The 20,339-nt window shown below is 47.4% G+C and overlaps 5 protein-coding genes across 5 annotated transcripts; 2 read left to right on the forward strand and 3 right to left on the reverse strand.

Annotated features, from left to right (window-relative positions):
- Nucleotides 1–358: 358 nt before the first annotated feature.
- On the reverse strand, nucleotides 359–1,230 carry LOC144739770 (complement C1q-like protein 4). The gene is made up of 3 exons (XM_078622670.1): nucleotides 1,095–1,230; nucleotides 871–1,011; nucleotides 359–789 (listed from the first exon to the last, which is right to left on the reverse strand). Exons 1-3 carry the CDS (start codon nucleotides 1,228–1,230, stop codon nucleotides 359–361), a joined length of 708 nt encoding a protein of 235 aa, XP_078478796.1.
- An 880-nt stretch (nucleotides 1,231–2,110) lies between these two features.
- On the reverse strand, nucleotides 2,111–4,982 carry LOC144739771 (E3 ubiquitin/ISG15 ligase TRIM25-like). The gene is made up of 6 exons (XM_078622671.1): nucleotides 4,473–4,982; nucleotides 3,869–4,102; nucleotides 3,493–3,766; nucleotides 3,015–3,080; nucleotides 2,741–2,943; nucleotides 2,111–2,452 (listed from the first exon to the last, which is right to left on the reverse strand). The coding sequence occupies exons 1-6, from the start codon at nucleotides 4,980–4,982 to the stop codon at nucleotides 2,111–2,113; spliced, it is 1,629 nt and encodes a 542-aa protein (XP_078478797.1).
- A 1,328-nt stretch (nucleotides 4,983–6,310) lies between these two features.
- Nucleotides 6,311–8,123, forward strand: LOC144739772 (mitochondrial coenzyme A diphosphatase NUDT8-like). The gene is given in 5 exon segments (XM_078622673.1): nucleotides 6,311–6,326; nucleotides 6,697–6,934; nucleotides 7,019–7,151; nucleotides 7,364–7,441; nucleotides 7,908–8,123. Coding segments are annotated over 5 exon segments (681 nt in total).
- An 820-nt stretch (nucleotides 8,124–8,943) lies between these two features.
- On the reverse strand, nucleotides 8,944–13,764 carry LOC144739773 (membrane frizzled-related protein-like). Its single transcript, XM_078622674.1, is given in 12 exon segments — nucleotides 8,944–8,985; nucleotides 8,987–9,169; nucleotides 9,245–9,372; nucleotides 9,803–9,937; nucleotides 10,136–10,266; nucleotides 10,383–10,531; nucleotides 10,606–10,682; nucleotides 10,804–10,929; nucleotides 11,029–11,159; nucleotides 11,542–11,761; nucleotides 12,501–12,634; nucleotides 13,742–13,764. Coding segments are annotated over 12 exon segments (1,479 nt in total).
- Nucleotides 13,765–14,612: 848 nt separating this feature from the next.
- On the forward strand, nucleotides 14,613–20,130 carry LOC144739774 (complement C2-like). Its single transcript, XM_078622675.1, is given in 19 exon segments — nucleotides 14,613–14,711; nucleotides 14,981–15,128; nucleotides 15,197–15,382; nucleotides 15,757–15,930; nucleotides 16,044–16,142; nucleotides 16,268–16,401; nucleotides 16,487–16,624; nucleotides 16,696–16,843; nucleotides 16,935–17,036; nucleotides 17,491–17,628; nucleotides 17,711–17,805; nucleotides 17,887–17,971; nucleotides 17,974–17,997; nucleotides 18,649–18,796; nucleotides 18,877–18,950; nucleotides 19,055–19,146; nucleotides 19,220–19,352; nucleotides 19,422–19,471; nucleotides 19,957–20,130. Coding segments are annotated over 19 exon segments (2,241 nt in total).
- The last annotated feature ends 209 nt before the right edge of the window (nucleotides 20,131–20,339 follow it).

Genomic DNA, 20,339 nt, shown 5'->3' on the forward strand with positions numbered 1-20,339 from the left:
TTTAACTGATACTGATTAATAAACTATTTCTTAAATCAGATTCTGAATTTAAGATAAGGCTGAACACTCATGTTCTTCATGACAGCACCAGTTTGTTCAAATTCCAAGTTTATTTCACTGCAGTTTTACATAGACTCCAGCTGTTTCCATCAAAATTCCCCTGACATGAAACCAGACAGTAAATGACTTTAACTTACAAGAACAATCATGGGAAATAACAGCAAGCCAACAGGCCGATGTGTGCAACATTTTACAAGTGAATATTTCAAATATAAATTCAATGGCTGACTAGGATTTCAAACCATCAAACATTCAGGGCGACAAGGCCACGGAGGTCTCCGACATTTCCCGAACTCAGTCAGTGGGCGTACAGCAGGAAGCCAGTGAAAGTGTTGTAGTGGCTCTTGTCGTCACACAGGAAACATCCGATGGGCAGATTGACAGCCACCTGGTCCCCAGCGTTCAGGTGCATGGCCACAACGATGGTGGCGCTGTCCTCCTGGTCCTGCATATTTCTCTCTCGTGGGCCGGCCACCACTTTGCCGTTGATCTGCAGACCGGCGCAGGCGGCCAGGCTGTTGCCAGGGGAACCGGCGTCGCTGTAGACCGTGAGGGCGATGCTGTAGACGCCAGAGCGGGGCGCGGTGAAAACCCAGTGTCCACGTTGTAGGCCCCCTCCCAGGTTGATGAAGACGTGCTTGTAGTCGATGAGCTTGTCGTCACGGAAGGGGCCCATGCAGGTCAAACCATCGCTGTTGGTCAGCGCGACGGAGAAGGCACTGCGGCTGCCTGCAGGGTGGTGGAGAGACACGTTCATGTTTGCAGATGTCACACGTTGTTGAAGTCGTGCCCGTGTGTGTTCGCTCTGACCTCTGACATCGTTGAGGACCTTTTTGGTTTTCATCAGTTCCTTCTCCAGCTCATTGAGGCTCGTGTTAAAAAACGTCTTCATCCGGTGAATCTGTTGCTGCATCATACAGCAGCCGCATGACGCCTTATCTGAAATACACACTGAAGACACACACACACACACACACACGTCAGGCTGAAGCTGTGCAGACATTGTGAGAAAAGGACTCGTCTGACTCCCTCACCATCGTCTGGGTTTGGGTTGCTGTCACCAGACGTGCTGTCAGGCCACACCCAGGAATAGTCGGCGTGGACGAACACGGCTTCCGCCAGACACAGGAACACGACGGCTGAAAGAAACAGCACCCTCACGTCATCCATCGTCTGTCTCATCTGCTTCCGAAGTTCAAATCTCACCTCGCATGATGACTGCTGGTAACGGACGATGGCGACAGGATGCTAGTGACCGACTGATGCTCACCGCTCTCTCTCTCCATATGTGTTTATATACGTATCCCATCCATTATTTTCCTATGACAGTGAAAAATAGCTCCACCTGTTTTCTGCTATTCTCCACCCTGTATACCCTTGTATACCTTCACCCTTTTCTCCCCACAGGTGTACATGCACGTCAGGGCTTTGTGTTGTAGGTCAAGTAGGTCGGGGTAACGTCGTGCTCGAGTGCTGCAGTCAACTCAGTTATAATCGTCACTAGCTTTTACATGAAAATTGCTCAATAGTTAAGTGTTTAAAACCGACTCACCTCAAGTAAAAAGAGTTCCATCGTCCTGTTGTAGTGTTGTATTACAAGCGGATCACGGATTGTTTAAAGAAGGAACCATGAAAATATTTTGTGAGTGTCCAGTGAGGAGTTGAGATCTATGGAGCAAAAATAAATATCTGACTCAAAATATGACCATGCTTTTAGAAAGAACCATTCAGACAAAAGCACCAAAAGAAGGTCAACTAGATCTTTCCACGTCCTTCTGGGACCAGGAAAGATAGCACAGATAAACCTGAGAATGGAGGGCAGCTTCCAAAGATAAGCACAACACCTGTCATCTCATTATCAGAGATGTGTTTGCTGACAGAAGAAAATGATGTAAGCTGACAGAAGAAAAGGACGGCGACAAAAAGTAATGTCAACCTCTTATTAAGATGAGAAAAAAAACAAAACAATGTACAGTTCAGTTACATGCTCATTTCAGGTTTTGTTTATTAATGTAGGATCAATTTACAATAAATATTTTTTCAGCAAACTTCAAATCCAATCCAGCTGGCAGATGGTGAGTGTGGCACCGACTCCAGCCCCGAACCTGAACCCTGGGTACAGTGGGCCAGTGAACTGGGTCTGGTGGCGGTGGATCAGGTCAGCCTGGTCGTTGGAGATGCGGTAAAAGGACAGAACCCCTGCATGCTGGTCCAGATAGATGCCGATCCGCCGGGCCTTCGGGGAGCCGAGAAGCTTTTCCTGGCCATTGTGCCAGAAGGAGAAACCGGTCCCGGACCAGTACACGGTCCAGGACGAGGGGTTATGGCCCAGACGGCTTTTATCATCAGAACTCTTGCGCTCTATCTCCTTGTAGGCCACGCCGACGGTGATCTGTAGGATGAGACGGAAAAGATTTAAAAACATGGTCTGATTATTATTATTATTATTATTCATATGTGTATATGATTATTGTTGTTGTATGTTATCATTTTAATCTGTGTTTGACACAGACCCAGAATTCATTGATCTCAGCTGTAGGAGACTACAGGTTACTGGTTCTGAGTGGTGTCATTCTTTTAAACTGATACATGGACGGAAATCTAGTTTGATACATTTTAAAGTCCTTGTTTAGCCTGTAAGCTAATGTCAGCAGGCTAGCATGAATAAATAGCGTAGCACCTTCTGGCCGGTCCACTCCACCTCCCAGTAGTAAGGGCTCCCTGCCAGAGGCTCCTTGCAGAGAAGCTGTCTCCAGAAGTGGAAGCGTTCCGGGTGGTCCGTTTGGTTCACGCTCTCAGTCTTCATCGTGGCCTTATGATTTCCGTCCGACAGCTGCACATGGCGATACACCGTGTCGGGGTCCATGGTGGGTTCAAAGCGAACTAAAGGGAAGAATACATGTTGGCTCAGCCACCCGAAGGATTCGACACTCGTTTGTCGTACGTGTACTCACATTTCAGCAATTCTCCTCTCGTCTTTGGTTCCGGGTTCACGAGTTCCACTGTTGTTACAGAAGGTACTAAGGACACAACACAAAAACATGGAATCACATTTAATCCTAGTTGATGGAAATACTAGATGTACGGGCAGTTTGTGACGTGTTGGCGTTTACCTTGAGGTTGAAAGAAGGGCGGCGGGGGCGCTGAGGCTTTATGTGGTGAGAAATGGACGAGAAAGAGGCAAAAAGTAGAAGTTAGTCGAGAGAGGAAAAAAAAAAAGAAGAAGAACTCCTTGACCGGGGTAAAGGTCACTCACCTTGGGGTCGTGGGGAGGTGAAGGAGGGGTTTGTATCTCATAGACTACAAAGACAAAGATGGCGGTTCAGTGACGAGGACGGTCATTGACGGTGTCTTCTGTTACAGGAGGTGTACCTGGGCTTTGGACGGCGGTCTGACCAACGTTATCGGCTGCTGTCGAGCCTGTTGCTGCACCGTCGGGTGCCGAGGCCAAGGTGTGACCGTTCACTACCGAGGAAGAGAGGGAGGCGCTTTTCAAGAAGACGGCGGAGGATGGGAGACGCGAAGAAGAGAAGGACACTGACCTAATGTGGGCGACGTTGGTCAAACTGGCTTTGCACATGTTCGTCACCGACTCTTGAAGTTCCTTCAGGGTCGAGCGGATGGACGCCACCTCAGCTTCGTCTTTTCTCAGAATCGACCCTTCCGTGGCGCCAGTCGGACCCAGCGGCTCGACAGTCAGGAAATTCTGACAAATACCATGCAGTCTTAAAATGACATTCCATTGATCCTGAACAATATCACTTTTTCCTGGAAATTCGTGACAGGAACAGCCTGCTGATCTTTTCACCTTCAAGAAGCAGATGTGATCCTGCACGTTCGCCAGTCTGCTCAGCTCCTCGCGCTTCCAGTGGAGCTGCACCACCTCCTGCTCCAGGCTGTGGATCTGACCCTCAACCTGGCTTCTTAAAGAACTCTCATGGGTGCCGAGAAGCTCGCCGACCTGATTGCCAGTGAGATTCATGATGCTGACTAGCTCTGAAAACACATCGAGCCTCTCTTGCTGCAGAGCTTGGACCAGAGCCTGAGAACAGAAAAACGTATGTATGTAAATAAAGAGAAGCAGCGTGACAAAACAAAAACATCAACACCAAACACAGCGGTTGCCTTTTACCTTATGTTGGCGAGCAACGTATGGGAGATCCTTCAGAGTCGCATCTGTCTCCTGGATTCTCCTCTGTATCTCTGTATCTCTGCTTGCATCTCAAGAAGTTCTTTCTACTCACACAGGCACAAAAGATGGTCGAGTCATTATCGTCCTGGGGAACATGTGTACAATGCGTTCTCTAGCAGGACGGAACCTTAACCATCAACCAGCGTTTTGGGCCCATGAAGAAAATCAGACCCCAAACAACAAATATATTGTTGTACCCAGTTTCCATTTCTTTACACACCTGTCTCACTTTTCTCTCCTCTTCTGGTTTGAGCACACAATGACCTTGGTGTCCATCCTGGCAACACAACTCACACACACACTCCTTGTCGTCACGGCAGAACAGGTCTAGGGGTCGGCTGTGTTGAGGGCAGGGTCTGGGGGTCACAGTGGGAAGCTGAGGGTACATGCTGCCTCGTTGCGGGCCTGCGTCTGGTAGAACCTCCAGGTAGACGGGCACAGATGATGGAGAAGAGGAGCCGGCTGTCGATGAGCTTTGCTTGAGGCTGTTGCTTCTCAGTTTCTCCATGGCTTCCACGAGCACGGTGCTCTTGGCCAGCAAGGGCCGCGGGTTGAAGACCTGCCGACACTGGGGGCAGCTGTACTGACCTTTGTTGTTGCCCTTGTCCCAGTGTTTCTGGATACACACCAAACAGTACGAGTGTCCACAAGGGAGAGTGGCCGGGTCCTTCAGGGTCTCCAGGCATACCGAGCAGACAAAGGTCTCCTCTTCGGACCACGCTGACGCCATAGAGCACTGGGTCAAGAGGTCGGTAATCTATGAAAAAAACAAAAAAACAAAAGGCAAGGTTCACAGAGACAGCAAAACACAAGGATGGAAAGGTGAAAATGCCAGTTAACATGAATCACGGGCTTAAAAGTGACGCAAACGGCTCTGGGCGGGGCTGGTGAAACTGGTTTGGGCTTCTGTGTGTGGTATCACAGGTACTGTCAATTACAGGACTTCCAACAATCACTGCGATTTAAATGTACACGTTTGATCACATTGAATCAAACATGTTTTTTTTTTTTTTTTTGGTTTTGTTTTAAAATGTAAGCCAAACAGCAATGTTTCCTAGAACACCTAGCTGTTTCCCTTCCTGGCAAAGGACAGTCATGTTAGCTCACTCTGGGTCATAAGATGCCAGACTGGTTTTTCACCTCTGACCAGTTGACTGGGGATACAAAGTGCAAACATTTGGCGGATATTTCCCGAAAGAGAATTCCTTCAGTGTCACCATGAGTCATCCACCCTCTGTTTATTCGCACTTGCTAAAGTAAAATGTTGTGAAATATGTTTGGCGTCAGGACAGTAGAGTGAGGGCAAACAGTGACGCCCGTGAAGCCGCTGTGCGCCATATTGACTACTGGCAGCCGGCAACAACGCTAGCTGGGGGACACGCTAACTTTAGTTATTGATTAGACAACTTTAAAGGTAAGGTGTCCTCTTTCAAATTACGTCCTGTTGTTGAAACTAGGTTAATGGCTTGGTTTTAACCGGGGAGTCAATCGCCGTCAATGTTGAGACAATTGTAGAATTTGATGGGCACGAGCCTTCGTTAGCTTTGTGTTCGGTTCATGCTAACGTGCTGGACGGGCAGACCCGTGACAATCGGCTTTCAAAACAACTTCTGACCGACAATTTAATCTACCTCCCGTGGCTTTGGTTAGACACGCAGTAGCACAAACCTGAATCCTCAGTGAATTTGGAGATGACTGTCGTGTGAATATAGCTTTAATCGAGGTCAGTCGACGGTGTAAAAATCACCATTAGAACTTCGATGGTTGTTAATGTGGACAGAACTTTGACCTCACATCAGCTGGATTTTAAGAGCCTGGTTCACCTGGTCGAGGTTGAATCACGCCTCCTCTGCTGGTGAAGCCCTGCAGCCTCCATGTATTTAAACATGACACATGTGCATTGTAGATATCATTAACTGGAGCTTTCTCTAACTTCTTTCTACAGGATGATTAGGGGTCCTCTCATCCTCACCTGGCCCTTTTCCTCTAGGTCAATACCCCTACTGAGAGAAGCCGTTGCTTTCTCTGACAAATGTGCTGTATTGCACGGTGCAAGACATGTCAAGGAATGGAGGTTTGAAGAGTCTCGCAGAAGCAAAGATGGGTCCTCACCGTCCACAGAGAACACAGCCTGTTCAGCAAGGATTTCATCTTTTAGAACAGACTGCCAGCAGCAGAGAGACGCCGCATTTCAGAACCCTTCACCAGAGCTTCAGACACATGCAACTTAAGTCAAAAGCCCCAGACTTTGAGCACTAACTTGCACTGTTTATCCAGTTTAACTACATTTGAACCCCACGGAGGTCATCTTCATGGACGTTTCGATAACAGACAGCATTTCTCAGGATCTCTCAGTTTGTCAGAGCCCTCCCACAATAGAAAATATTATCGCCCTTCTTTTGTCCAAAGCAGAGCTGCTCATCTGGCTGCTCCTCGCGTGGCAGATGCCTGGAGAGACTGTCTAACACTGGAGAATGAGAACAGGTGTAGACAGAGCCTGAAACCCAACTTGAGACTGTATGACACGGACGCAGGGCAAAAAGGAGACCGGCAGGGCCAAGCGAAGAACCCGGGGAAATGTGCGTCTGTCCTGGTCTCTCTCTGCTGTGTCGGTGGTGAGCCGGCAGTTCTCTTCACCCTGCGCTCCAGCACACTGAAGGGCAGACACAAAGGTGATGTGAGGTCAGTGGGTGCTGGAGCCAGACTAAATATGGACAAAATATCCAACACATGTATTCACAGGTGGTCAATTCTGTGTTTGTGCAGCTTTGCCGGAGGGAAGAGTGATCCATCAGACAAAGATGTGGTCGCCACTGCTCTGAGGGAAGCTCGCGAGGAGCTCGGTGTTACTGTGGCAGCAGAGAAGGTCTGGGGTGTCCTGAAGCCCCTCAGGGACATGGTGAGTGGGAAGTATTTATTCCCCAAGAACTGATACCATGTGGATATTGTGTATGTTACACATTCTTTAGTAGATATTTAAAAGTCTGGATTTGTACGGAGAAAAGATCAGTCGATTCATTCGTTTCATCCTGTTCAGAATCATCTTCAGAATGGAAACGTGACTTGTTTATTTTGACACGAGGTCAGAATGTGATTGTGTTCCGTCTTCAGTCAGGGATGATGATCGCTCCAGTGGTGGCCAACGTCGGCCCTTTGGAAGAGTTGTCCTTAAAACCAAACCCTGGGGAGGTACGCTCGTCCTGAATCGGAGAACCAACTGTGTGTGCACGTGTCTACTTTTGTAAAGTACCTCCACGTCTGGTTTTGCTTCAAACATGCCTGGGAACTGAACCAGTCTTTAATGTTTGTTTTTTTTATTCTTTTTCACCAGTCACATTCATTGCTGGAAAAAAAACCCTGGCTAGCACAGTCTGAAAAAACAACAACAAAAACAAAAAAGGTTGTGACATCATGAATGCTGCAGAACCTCGTCCACGTTGAGTGTGTACAAATATACAAGAGACAGCAGCATACGTTTAGACATTTATAAGTGTGAAATTCAGGTTAGAACAGAAACAGACGCATCCCGTCCCGGTCAATCAGCTGCAGTCAATTGAAAATAATTCAAGTATCCATCCCATATTCCACGTTGAATGAGAATCAGTGTGGTCGGTTTTGCTGACATGTTCTCTGTCTTCATCTGCTTATTTTCCAGGTGGAGGAGATTTTCACTTTGTCCCTGTCCCATTTGTGTAACCCCCACAACCGTGGTTACACACATTTCCGCACCGGTGACAAATACGCGTTAACAGTCCCGGTGTTCCGTAACGGGAAGCACAGAGTGTGGGGCCTGACAGCCATCGTTCTCGACCAGACCCTCAAACTTATTGTCCCGCCGTAGCAACTTCCTGTCGCAGCTCCCCCGTACTGAAGACCACCTGTCAGTACGTAGTCGCCAAAATCACATCAGTGAGTCCAAAGCAGATTTTAATGTACCTATAGTCACACACACATTTTATTTATTTCCTTTCTGGGACTTGAACTGTGAGGACGCTGCGTTTTTCTGAGCCTCTGTGAGTAGAATATGAAATAAATGAATCAGGTCTTACAGGTCTCACATGAGAGTTCAAACACAGAGTTACGCAGTGAACTTCAGCTGTCTCAGCTCATCACGAGGCTTGTGTCATGTCGTTATTTCACATAATTCTCCTCATCTTACCTCATGTTATGTTTTCAGTGGAAATCTATGAACAATGTAATAAAGTTTGTTTTAAAGTTATTCAGGGTATCACTGGTTTTTCATGGATGAGGCCTGGTTTTACATTGACATTAAACCAGTAAATACTGCAAAAAGACAAATCATGCATTAAACATCTAACTCTTGAGAATGTGCATTTGTGCTATTAATCACTAGCTTTGTTAAGTAAATCAGATATAAAGGGTTTTTTTGTGCAGCAGCAGGTTCAGTGAAGTTTTTCCACTTGCTGTGACCGCCAATTGGTGGCGCGTTTGTTGCTGATTGATCTAAAGAGAAGTTCATAGTGGCCAATAAATGTTGTTTATTCATTTAAAAAAAGCTCCAATAGTCTGCAGCCTGCAGCCTTGACACATCAGTCCTTAAACAACCCACAAATGCCTGTTACTCCTCCAGCGTTCCATCTGTTTTGGGCCGTCCATCCTGAGAGTTACGTGAGTGGATTAATCTCTCACTAAACAACACAAAGCTTTAACGTCTTGTTGGTGTGGAGCCGTCAAGGCAGCGAACACTCCATGGGGTCCTGGGAGTCGGGCAGGGAGGTGGCAGTTGAAGGGCCAGCTGAAGGAGAACAGGTCCAGGGCCTGGCTGCATTGCTGCTCGGCTGAAGAACAGACGGAACGGCAGGGCTGGAGGACGCCTCCCTGAGGGCTGCACTGGGGTAGAAACATCCCACACACCAGCCTCTGCAGGGGCTCGAAGCACGCCAGCTCCATCAGCACCTGGGACGGGTGGGGGGGGGGGGTGAAAGGTCAGTTCAGCTGGTACAGAAACTGTCCCGGCATCGTGTGTTTTACCCGGTACTGTCGCAGGAGCGTAGCAGCTTCTCTCTGGTCAGCGATGGACAGCCAGATGTTGGGGAATGAGGTGAGGTTGTAGCTGAGACCCTGACACATCTCGACCTCTATGGGCTCACACGACGAAGCTGGTTTCATGGAGAAAAAAAAAAAAAAAGTTGTTTGTCTATTTATTTTCAAAATGTTTACATATTCTTTTATACACCTGCTTTGACGTATTTATTTAGTTTAAATCATGTTTCCTTTTCTCTTAATATTTTATACCATTAGTATTTCTTTTTATTTTTTATTATTTTTCATTAAAATTTGTTCAACTTAAATTTAATTATAAAGATAGATTTTATTTAGCTCTATGGGTTTTATTTTCTTGAAAAGAGCCATATAAACAAGGTTTGTTTGATGGATTAATCGATTGAAAACTCTCCTCCATCCTGCAAACATGCTGATTTTTTTTCTCGTAACCGGTGATATAAACTCTTCCCAGCCGTGCTGGAAACCAAATCTGCTGTATCCGTGACGGCAGCAGTCTGATCCAGGTCAGAGATAACATGGACTCACTGAACGGAGGGTAGGTGGAGTTCCCACAGCCCTGTTCGTCGGCTCCGTCCGAGCAGTCGTTCCACCCGTCACACAGCCACTGTGGCTGAAGACACTCACCGGTACTGCAGGCGAAATGGCTGGGGTCACATGTCCCTTTTTTAAAAAGAACAACAAAGACACAGGAGGGGGGGGGGGGTCAGAGAAAGAAGAGCAAAGACAGAGTCAGAGACGTTGAAAACATCAGGTGTAGAAAGAAGATAGAAAGAGAGACAGATACAGGGAGAGACAAGGGAGATGCAAAGAGGCAAAGAGAGGAGCAACAGCAAAGACAAATAAATTCACTTCACTCACTTTCCAGAAGGGACACAGACCGATAAGTTGCGTTGAAGCCGCTGTCAGCGACTCCTTCATCAGCAACAAAGACCACAGTCATGTGGGGGCCAGAAGAGATCAAGTCCGGTGGGAAGGTCGTTCCACAAAACCTGAACCCGAGGACAAAAGCGGCCTCAAAACAAGTGCGGTTATATAATAAAAGAAACCACACATCGGCTTTTATCAGAGGCTTTGGTTACAGTCCGGTCCTCAAAAGACGTCTCACCTTCCCAGAACCCGTCCAGCGCCGATGTTGGCGCCATCGTGCACCTCCACATAGTCAAACTCGCACACGTCCTGGGTCTCCAGGCTGAAGTTCCTGAAGCTCAGTGTGATCACATGACCCTCCTCCACAGATATGTACCAAATACACAGCTGAGGGCAAACGAGGAAGGTTTACTGTGTGACAGCAGGAGCCGTGGAGGGCAGACCCACTGGTGTGACGGTACCTGCTGATGGGGATACGGTCTGGGGTGGTTCGGACTTGCTAGGTAACCATCTGGCCCCATCTTCTGCCCTCCACATTCTACGAAAAACAGCAGGAGAGATAGTGACGTCAAGGGAGAGCCCTATGAAGATGATGAAGGTGAAGCAACTTTCCAGTCACTAAGAACGGATGAGAGGTGAAAGGTCAAACGTGCGCTCACCTTTGTGTTTATGGCTGCAGTTGTCTTCGTCCGTCCGGTCGTGGCAGTTTGGACGGCCGTCACACACAGACACGGGCAGCAGACAGCGACCCTGGTCACACATGAACTCTTCTCTGGAGCAGCTCTCTGAGGAAAAGGCACACTAAAGGTCCATCCACAGGTCGATTGACGCTGTAACACACACACACACACACACACACACACACACACACACAGACGACTGACTGTGTCCGGGCAGCATCGCTCTGTACTGGGCTGTGAAGCCGCTTCCTGTGATGCTGCCATCGGAGCGGAAGGTCACCCACACCGTGCTGCTGTTTGTGTTGACTGTTGGTGGCGCTACGTTACCGCAGAACCTACAGGGGAGAGAAGCTCTTGATCATACTGATGTCTGATTATTCACACCGGAAAAATCCTGTGAGCAAAACGCTCCAAGAATTCAAGTAAGTAAGCGGTGATGGAACGTTTCCAAGACGCCTTCAGTCATACACAGACCTTCAGTGCCACCTATCATCGCTTTTAGGTAGTGACACACACACACACACACACACACACACACACACAGAGTGGATCAACGCAGTGATGGTGGACAGCTGAGAACGAGATACGTCTCCATCATTTCTTTTCCCTCCTGACACGTCAATAAATCACATATATGTACAAAACACTGTCCGATGTCCACTGGAGAAGGAAACATCTGGTGGGAGTGAAAGGGGAAGTGGAGGTTCAGGGGCCAACCTGGTGACCACAGCGCTCTGTTCCACGTGCTCCTGCACCTCCAGCCAGTCAAACAGGCAGGGCGACGGACCCTCCACGCTCAACGAGGAGACGTGAATCTGGATCGAGTACGGGGACGGGACCCGGATCACCCACACACACACAGAGTTAGCGGGGTAGGAGCCGGGGTGGTTTGGTGAACTGAAACTTCCCTCTGAGTCGGTCAGATCCCCTCCACAGCCTGAGACAGGAAATGGGGAAAGGAACGACACATCTTGTCTACAACAGAGATTCCAACTCGGGAACGTAGAGTAAGCAGGAATATTGTTGTCTCCTACGTGTCTTGGACGGGGGGGTCCTGGCCGGGTGCGGTGCTGTGGTACTCTCCTGACGGCCTCTGTCGCCAGCGGTCGTGGGTAAAACATGGGACGCTCCCTCTCCTGCGTTGGACAGTTCTGGAGAGCTGGTGGGCAAAACCTGCTCGTCGACGGCCTGACCTCTAATCTCTGGGTCAAAACCAGAGAGTAGTAACACACAACGCAAACACGGAGGGAACTTGATAGCGGCACGACACCGTACGACAGGACGGAACAAAGAGCTGAATCTAAACCGGAATATGAAAACCTCAAAGTATATCTGAAATATATTAAAAAAAAAAAAAAATCAAACTGAACATCCATCTATCTTTCTATCAATTAAAAAAAAAAAAATGAATAAAAGTAATATCTAAGGAGCAGCAGAGGTAAACATACAGTAGTACGTGATTAACCAGACTGTACAAATGAACAAATACGTAAACTAAACATACAGTAGTACGTGATTAACCAGACTGTACAAATGAACAAATACGTAAACTGGATTGATTGACACTGGAACAGTTCTATAGCAGCAGCTTGTTTCATTGTAGATGTCGATGGACATCACTGCTTTGTGCATCCAGAGGCGGATCGACTCTGACCCGGGGTGCTGCCGAGACTCACGTGTCAGGATGAGGGCGAGCGCCAGTCCGAGGGGCGGCGACCAGGAGCAGGGCGGCGGCAGAGACAACCACCTTCCCCCAGCTACAAACCTGGGCCCCACGACCTCATAACACACACCACAAACAGTCTCCGGCCTGAAAGGATGAAGCATGTACACGTCAACATGCGTCCATGTGTCCACGGTGGGACACGGTGGGACATCTATTGTCAGACTAGTAAACCGTAGATATGTACATGTCTACATCTGTGCCTTTGGCACATGAATCAGCAGCTATTAAAACACAGTGGAGAAAAAAAAAGCTTCTTTGCTCAAGAACAAACACGCACACACATTCTCACCCAGATTTATGATTTACGTCAGAGGGAGTTATTTCTTGTCCCTGAAAATGGTGGTGAACAGATTTATGCTCTCGTATCATGAGGAATCTCTCTCTCTCTCTCTCTCTCACCTGCTGGTGGTTTGATTGGTTCAGGGGTGGACGAGGACGTTCGGAAACCCCCCCACTCTCTCCTCTCGCTCGCCCTCCAGCTCGAAGGCGGGATTACAGAACACATTCTGAAGGTCGTGAAAATGAAAGCGAGCATTTTTCTCAGCAAGATTATCACTCTCTCCATCCTGAACAGGTTCAACCCACTCCAGGATCGTGCTGCTCGCAGGTTGTGTGTTGGGACCACTGACTGCTGTGAATATTGGTATTTAACACACTTTGTTCGTCACCTCGTTCCTCTTGTCGTCAGTCAGTGCGTTTGAACACAAAGAATCCTGAACGGTTCTCAACATTCAACATTCAACATTCAACAAAAGTCATCAGTCGTCCTCAACCTTCAACTTCAAATACGCAGAAAGCTCGTCCCAAATCAAATCTAAGTTTCAGCCCAGAAATAAATCTTCCAACCATGCAACACGGCCATTAGGATGCGTCCTCGTCGTCGTCACTGACCTTGTAAATGTCTGAGGAGTCTGGAGTAAACGGACACTTGGCTGAGGTCAGACATCTTGTTGACTCCAGTCGGGGGCTCCTCTTCTCAAAGAGTCGTCATCCTGATGTTGGTTCAGGGGAGAAGGTCAACGCAAAGGAGGGAAACCTGGTTTCCGCTGGGTGCTGCAGATGTCAGGGAGCACACGGCCTTCACTCCTGCCGTGGAGCAGAGCAGTCCTCTGTGGGACATCCATCAATGGAACCCGCATAAAATATATGGGGGGGAAAAAAAGCACAAATTCAAAGGCGGATCTGTCTCACAGAGGTTGACGTGCACTCCCCATGTTTTCGGTGGTGTGTGACCGGTGACAAAAGAGTTTCAGAAACTTCAGAAACTGAGCAAAGCCGAGTCAGCTGAGAGGACTGAGCCCCGGCGAATGTGGAGGGAGGGGACAGGAGGACAGGGAGGGGTGGGGGTGAGGGTCCCCTGTTAAAACTCTATAATCCCTATTAATGATCTCTTTAGCTTCTAAAATGTTCTATTCACACACACACACACACACACACACACACAGAAATATGTGTGAGCATCAGTCAAACACTGGCAAGAATTCTTTGTAATTTGGCAACGGAACAAGGACTTGGGAATTACTAGCGTCAATTGGCAGAAACTGACATAAAAAAGCCTCAAAAAATAATTTGAAATTGCATGAGTTTCTTGAAGCCAACAACTCTGTACCCACACCGGCACGCACCTCAACAACATACACCTGTACCAGTTTTTATAGTTTCAATAGAATTTAATTGTCTTCAATTCCCAAGAGAAAGAAACCGAAACAACAGATAAAATGAGTGCAAACGTGTGCTCTCTCTTAAATTACTCAACCTCTGCATCTCTGTTTGCATTAACGGCTTATCAGTCGTCAAACACAGCAGCTGACGTGGGGTTGATGAAAAAACAAACAAGCAAACAAAAAAAACTTCTGGTTTCTGTTTCTCATAGACAGGCTGAACCAACAGAGCGATGGCGGTCAAGTCTATACCGTGGATCCTTCTCTTCCTCTCAGTCCAGCAGGGTGAGTTTTCCCCCACATGTATGTGGACGACACGATGACGTCAGGTACACACAGGTACAAGTAGCTGCTGATGTTTGTGTGTGTGTGTGTGTGTGTGTGTTTGTGCTCCAGCGTCCATGCAGGAGGAAGAAGACGATTACTATTACAATTATGCCAGTGCTCTGAACTGCTCAGTCACAGAAAGCATCAAAGGTGGACATGTCACCTACTCGCAGGTAAAAAGAAAAACAAAAAAACGGATTTTTACATCATCAGGTAACAAGCGAAGAGCTCACCTGCGACACCAAAGGGGTAGAAAGTTCCCTCAACGCTGCATGTGGACATTGTTTGCTGATCATTTCACCCAGTTGTGTTATCATTTTAATTTCTACAGTAAGATAACAAAACAACGAGTAAAAACAAAAAGAAGAAGAAGAAGAAGAAGAAGAAGAAGAAGGAGGAGGAGGAGGAGCTCCTAGCCTAAAAAACAGTTTTTCCTCCACAGGGGGGTCTGGAGGGGAGCGTCCTGACATATCACTGTGGTCCTGGGCAGTATCCGTTCCCCGTCAGCAAAAGGCTCTGTGATGCAGACGGGCTGTGGTCCCCCATGAGGTCACACAGTGGTAGACTGGTGTCACGGGCCACGTGCAAAGGTGACGACTGGGACGTTCACGACGCACTGATCGCCATCTTCTCATCTTCCCGCTCTGGGCTCTGTCAGACGTTTTATGTCCAGGTCAGCTGCAGCTGGATCGGGGGGACTTCTGGCCTAGAGATCCGTGGTTTCGTGTTGGGAGCACGCAGCGCTTCTCCTGCCATGATGGGTTCACTCTGACCGGGTCAGCCCAGAGGAACTGCACCATCTCTGGGGAGTGGACAGGAGCCACTCCTGTCTGCGACGACCATGGTGAGGACGTAGAACGGATGTAGAACTGTAGAATGCAGTACACTGTACACGATTTCATTATATATACAATGGACGGTATCGTGAAGTACAGTAGGGAGGAGGTGCCCCCTTAAATGGGATCTTGAGGCCTGGTTAATCAGCTTAAGGTGGATTTAAAAATGACCCATTTCTATATTCCGTAGTAATTCACCATCGCAAGGAGAGATTCTCTTACAGCTCAGGTGTGTTGATGTTGTTCACCACACAGTCATCTGCTCCAGAGCCACTTCTCTAATCAACATTTGTAAACTAGCATAAATACAGATATACACCCTTGAATCAGTTCTGACCACAAGTCGTGACTGTTTATTTTGTTTTATTATGTGGCGGCACAGCTGGAGACTGTAATGACCCAGGGATTCCACCAGGGGCTCTGAGGTCAGCGGCCCGCTTTCAGACAGGAGCGAAGCTGACCTACAGGTGTGAATCTGGTCTGGTTCTTCTGGGATCGGCTGAAACTGTTTGCCTAGAGAGTCGGGAGTGGAGCGGCGCCAAGCCGCGGTGCCAAGGTGATGATGTCCTATGAATCCTGTGAAACATTTCAGGGCCACTATATGTCGAAATGGGTATGGGGCGTGGAGGGGGGGGCAACAATGTTCAAACATGTTTACATTCACCGCAGGTCTGAATTCGTTTGACTCCCCCAGCGTCGTGGCAGGGGCCATGGCCGGATCCCTTGCAGGAGTCATGGACGTACTCACACCCGACTCGAAGAAGAAGAGTGGGTATAGAAGACATGTTGCAGTTCATCCTGCAGGAGAAAAAAAAAACAGCAGCAGCTTGAAGTCAGGTGGACAATTAATTGTACCACTGCCGTGTGAACACGTGCCTCTTTCCCTCGTTCAGCAACGTTCGCGCGGACCTTCCGTGTGGGTGAAGGGAGTCGTATAAACGTCTACATCTTACTGGACACATCGGGCAGCATCAGAAAAGAGGACTTTGAGCAGTCCAGGAACGCTGCCATAGCTCTTATCAAGAAGGTCTGCGAGGGACGGGCAGAGACGAGAGAAGATTCTTTTACTCCTGTTTGTCTGCCGCTCATCGGTTCCTTCACCTTCTTTCTAGCTGGACACCTACGAGGTGCAGATCAAATACCACGTGCTGTCATTTGCCTCCAGCATTAAAGACATTGTAAACATCACAGACGCTGATGTGAGCGGTGACGCGGACCAGGTCATATGAATCTGATGGACTTTGACTACCGCAGTAGGAACCTGCTTGTTATTATGATACATCATTCAACCAGTTACTGAAAACAAAAAAACGCTCACAAGTTCTTGTATTTAGGCCACGGGCGTAAAACAGGCACCAACATTTATGCGGCGCTGCATCGTGTCAACAAGATGATCGGCGTCTTCAAGGAAAACCGACACAGGAACCATTTTAACGAGACTCAGAACATCATCCTCATCCAGACAGACGGTTAAAAAAGAAGACACACAGGATGTTTATCACAGAAACCCATCGACGCGTTTCTGGTTTATTTTTTTTTTCGTTTGTGTTCTCCCTGCAGGTTTCTCCAACACGGGCAGCAAACCTCAGGCCGCGTTGGCTCAGATCCGACAACTGCTGGGCTACAACACGCAGCAGGATCACACACATGAGACGAAGCTGGGTAACACACACACACACACACACACACACACACACACAATACAGTCTTTGTGACCAACGTGTCTAACATCTACTTCTTTAGATGCGGATGTGCTTGTGTACGTATATATGATTGATTCATATGTGTCAGGTTAGTGTAGGCGTCAGGAGAGAAACATTCAATCAGAAACTAGATTCCAAAAATATTAAAAAGAAAATTTTTTTAAACATGTGAATATATGAAGGCTACCTTATTAGCGTTATTTAAACCTTGTAAATACATTTTAACAAACTTGGAAACACACAACTACACTTACAGAGGTGAGCAAGACAGTTGTGTGTGTGTGTGTGTGTGTGTGTGTGTGTGTGTGTGTGTATTCGACTGTTCAAGATAAAATAAGATGACATGGAAGCTGATTAAAATAAACAGCGAGGGTTTTATACTGAAGAATACAGTTTTGTTTGTGTGTTTTTAGACGTCTACGTATTTGGGATTGGGAGAGATGTGGACAGACAATCATTGAACTCCTTAGCCTCGAACAAACGCAACGAGGAGCACATCTTTATTCTGGAGAGCTACAAAACACTGGGGGAGGTTTTCAACAGCATCATCAGTGAGTACGAACGCCTCAGCGGTTTCAGCCGTCGGTTCACGACAACGTGTGGTCACAAAACCACCCTGACAATGGCTTCCAGGTGACGAGAGCGTGACCAAGTGCGGAATCGCCCAGGAGAAAGTCAAAGACCAGCACGTGCCAGTCTACACCAAACCCTGGCACGTCATTCTACCAGTGAGAGCTTCACACACTCTGTTTCAGCACGCCCCGGTTGGACAGTGGAGGTTCACACGCAAACGCTTCCCTCGCTCACAGTCGGTCTCGTGCGGCGGATCCATCGTGAACGAGCACTGGGTGCTGACCGCTGCGCACTGCTTTGTCAAACAGAGCTCGGACGAGGTCCTCAGCAAGTGAAAATACTATACGGTGAGTGTTGCTATGGAAACTGTTGGAGGTAAATGAAATATTGTTTTGATTTGGAGGGAAAAGGGAACCAGGGAACGGCTTTGTTTCTGGAATACACACCTGAGGGTGTCCTGACTTATATGTACATGAACCATATAATCCAAATGTTTACTGCACGATGTGGGCGGGACTTAAGCTCCAGGATGAGAGACTCTTCCCTATTGTAACTTTTAAATTCATGTCTAATTCATTTTACTGTTGTTGGGGAGTAGCTAGTTAAAACATAACAGAAATCGGTCACATTATTGGAGATAAATGTGTAATTAATCTATAGTTATTTATGGAAATATTCATGACAATATTAGCTACATCCAACCAATTTCTGCAAAAACCTAGTCTGTCTACTGCATTTAATAATTCTGTTTTTTTTTGTCCTGATTGTGTGTGAATGAGTGATAACGATGCTAACTGATGTGTTGAAATAGAGAGAAACAGAGAATTTGTAATTGTAAATCATCAAATTTCCAAAGCGACGCTCCCCTCCTTTGATTGTACAGATACATCTGTCACTATGGCAACCTTCAGTCTCCATTGGAAGATGTTGACGAATTTCCCTCTCACCACCATCTTGTTCACTCCCGTTGACGTTAAAACAGTGTTTCTGGTTTGCAGGCGAGGGTGAAATACTTTCTGACAGGGTGATCATTCACCCCAATTACAACATCAGAGCCCTAAAACACAGAAATGTATCCGAGTTCTACGACTACGATGTGGCGCTGATACAGATCAACAAGAGCATTCCCCTGTCCTGGCAGGCCAGGTAGGACGGCCCAAAGAGAACATGACTTCTCTTGTTCCACCTGGAATGTTCCACCGTGTCAGCTGTGTGTCGTACCTCAGACCCATCTGCCTGCCCTGCACCGTACCGGGCAGCCGAGCCATGAAGAGGATTAAGTCGACCTGTCAACAGCACAGTTTGTGACCTCTTGACCTTTGGAGACGTTTACACACACAATGTTCATGCTAAAAAAAAAAAAAAAAAAGGATGTGTTGGTCCTTGTGTATGTGTAATGTACAGGAAAGGAACTTCTACCACACAAAGCGTCCGCTGTTTCTTTCATCCACAAGAATTCCCTTCACAAAGAAACCCACGTTCAGTTGGAGAGCGAGGTGAGTGCGAGGTGTGATTTCCAGGTGCAGACACACAGCGACCGTCTGACTGTGTCTTACCACGTGCCTGCAGAGGCCTGGCTGCGTGGAGAAGGCCAGGCAAACGCTCAAACAGCCCACAGACGTGGCTCTGAACGAGTACGTTCCTCGCAGATTCCTCTGCTCTGGAGGCACTGACGGGTACCAGGACTCTGTCACCTGCAAAGGTCTGCGACAGCCCGACCATCAGCCCCGTGTCGCCTCGGTTACAGGCTGACTCTTCTCTTTGTCCACAGGCGATTCGGGTGGAGCTCTGTTCCTCCAAAAAAGACAGCGCTACTTTCAGGTCGGTCCAGTGCAGCCTGGTTGCTCGCTCACACACACTTCTGTTGGAATTTACATTGACTCTGTGTAATTTTACCACTGCACTGCACTTCTCCAAACTATGTGAATAATTGCAACATTGTGCAGTGACAGTTAGTCTGTGTCACTGATAACACACATCTGTTGCTAATGGACAATACTACACACATTTGTAATATTCACTTCTGTTCTGAGATATGTACATATGTCTATGAACCTGCGGTTATCTTCTAATCTCACTCAGGCACTTTAGTATTTCTTCTATGTATATATATATTTCACAATATAAATCTATATTCTATGATCTTAATATCATATTGTATTGAGTTTTAATAACTGATTCACTATTGGGATAAATAGATATAGTTCATCTATGGTCTGACCATTCCTCTCCAAACGTGGACATACCTGGAGCACACACGCTCCCATCAGCGTCACACGGTTTTTTTCATCTGTGCTCATCCTCAGGTGGGAATAGTGAGCTGGGGCACTATGAACATCTGTAACAACCTGGGCTCCGGTAGGGGGTCCAGCAGGCCGCCCCCAGAGGCTCGAGACTTCCATATCGACGTCTTCGAGGTGATGCCCTGGCTGAGACAGCATCTGGATAAAGACATTCAGTTCCTGCCTGAGGACCACTGAGCAGACCCGGAATCCCGCGGCGGTCATGATCTACTGTTAATGACTAAAGAATCACTGAACACAGTAAGAAAGGTGTTTTCTGAAGCTTTATTCAACTAGAACTAGCAAATCTTACGACCACCTCACTAATTTGTCAATTTGTTCATGAAAAAAACGTAAATAACATCTGTTTTAGGTGCAATTCCTTTCTTGTCAGAGACATTACGGAC

This window comes from Lampetra planeri, unplaced genomic scaffold, assembly GCF_965212315.1.
Source record: "Lampetra planeri unplaced genomic scaffold, kcLamPlan1.2.h2 scaffold_1698, whole genome shotgun sequence".
NCBI classification, from domain to species: domain Eukaryota; kingdom Metazoa; phylum Chordata; class Hyperoartia; order Petromyzontiformes; family Petromyzontidae; genus Lampetra; species Lampetra planeri.

Coding starts and splice junctions, on each gene's coding strand:
- LOC144739771 (XM_078622671.1), bottom strand. CDS start 4,982: ATGGCGTCAGCGTGGTCCGAAGAGGAGACCTTTGTCTGCTCGGTATGC. Junction 3,767..3,868: donor ATCACATCTGCTTCTTGAAG/GTGAAAAGATCA, acceptor GGTATTTGTCAG/AATTTCCTGACTGTCGAGCC. Junction 2,944..3,014: donor GAGAGGAGAATTGCTGAAAT/GTGAGTACACGT, acceptor TCTTCCCTTTAG/TTCGCTTTGAACCCACCATG.
- LOC144739770 (XM_078622670.1), bottom strand. CDS start 1,230: ATGGATGACGTGAGGGTGCTGTTTCTTTCAGCCGTCGTGTTCCTGTGT. Junction 1,012..1,094: donor CAACCCAAACCCAGACGATG/GTGAGGGAGTCA, acceptor GTGTGTCTTCAG/TGTGTATTTCAGATAAGGCG. Junction 790..870: donor GGTCCTCAACGATGTCAGAG/GTCAGAGCGAAC, acceptor ACCACCCTGCAG/GCAGCCGCAGTGCCTTCTCC.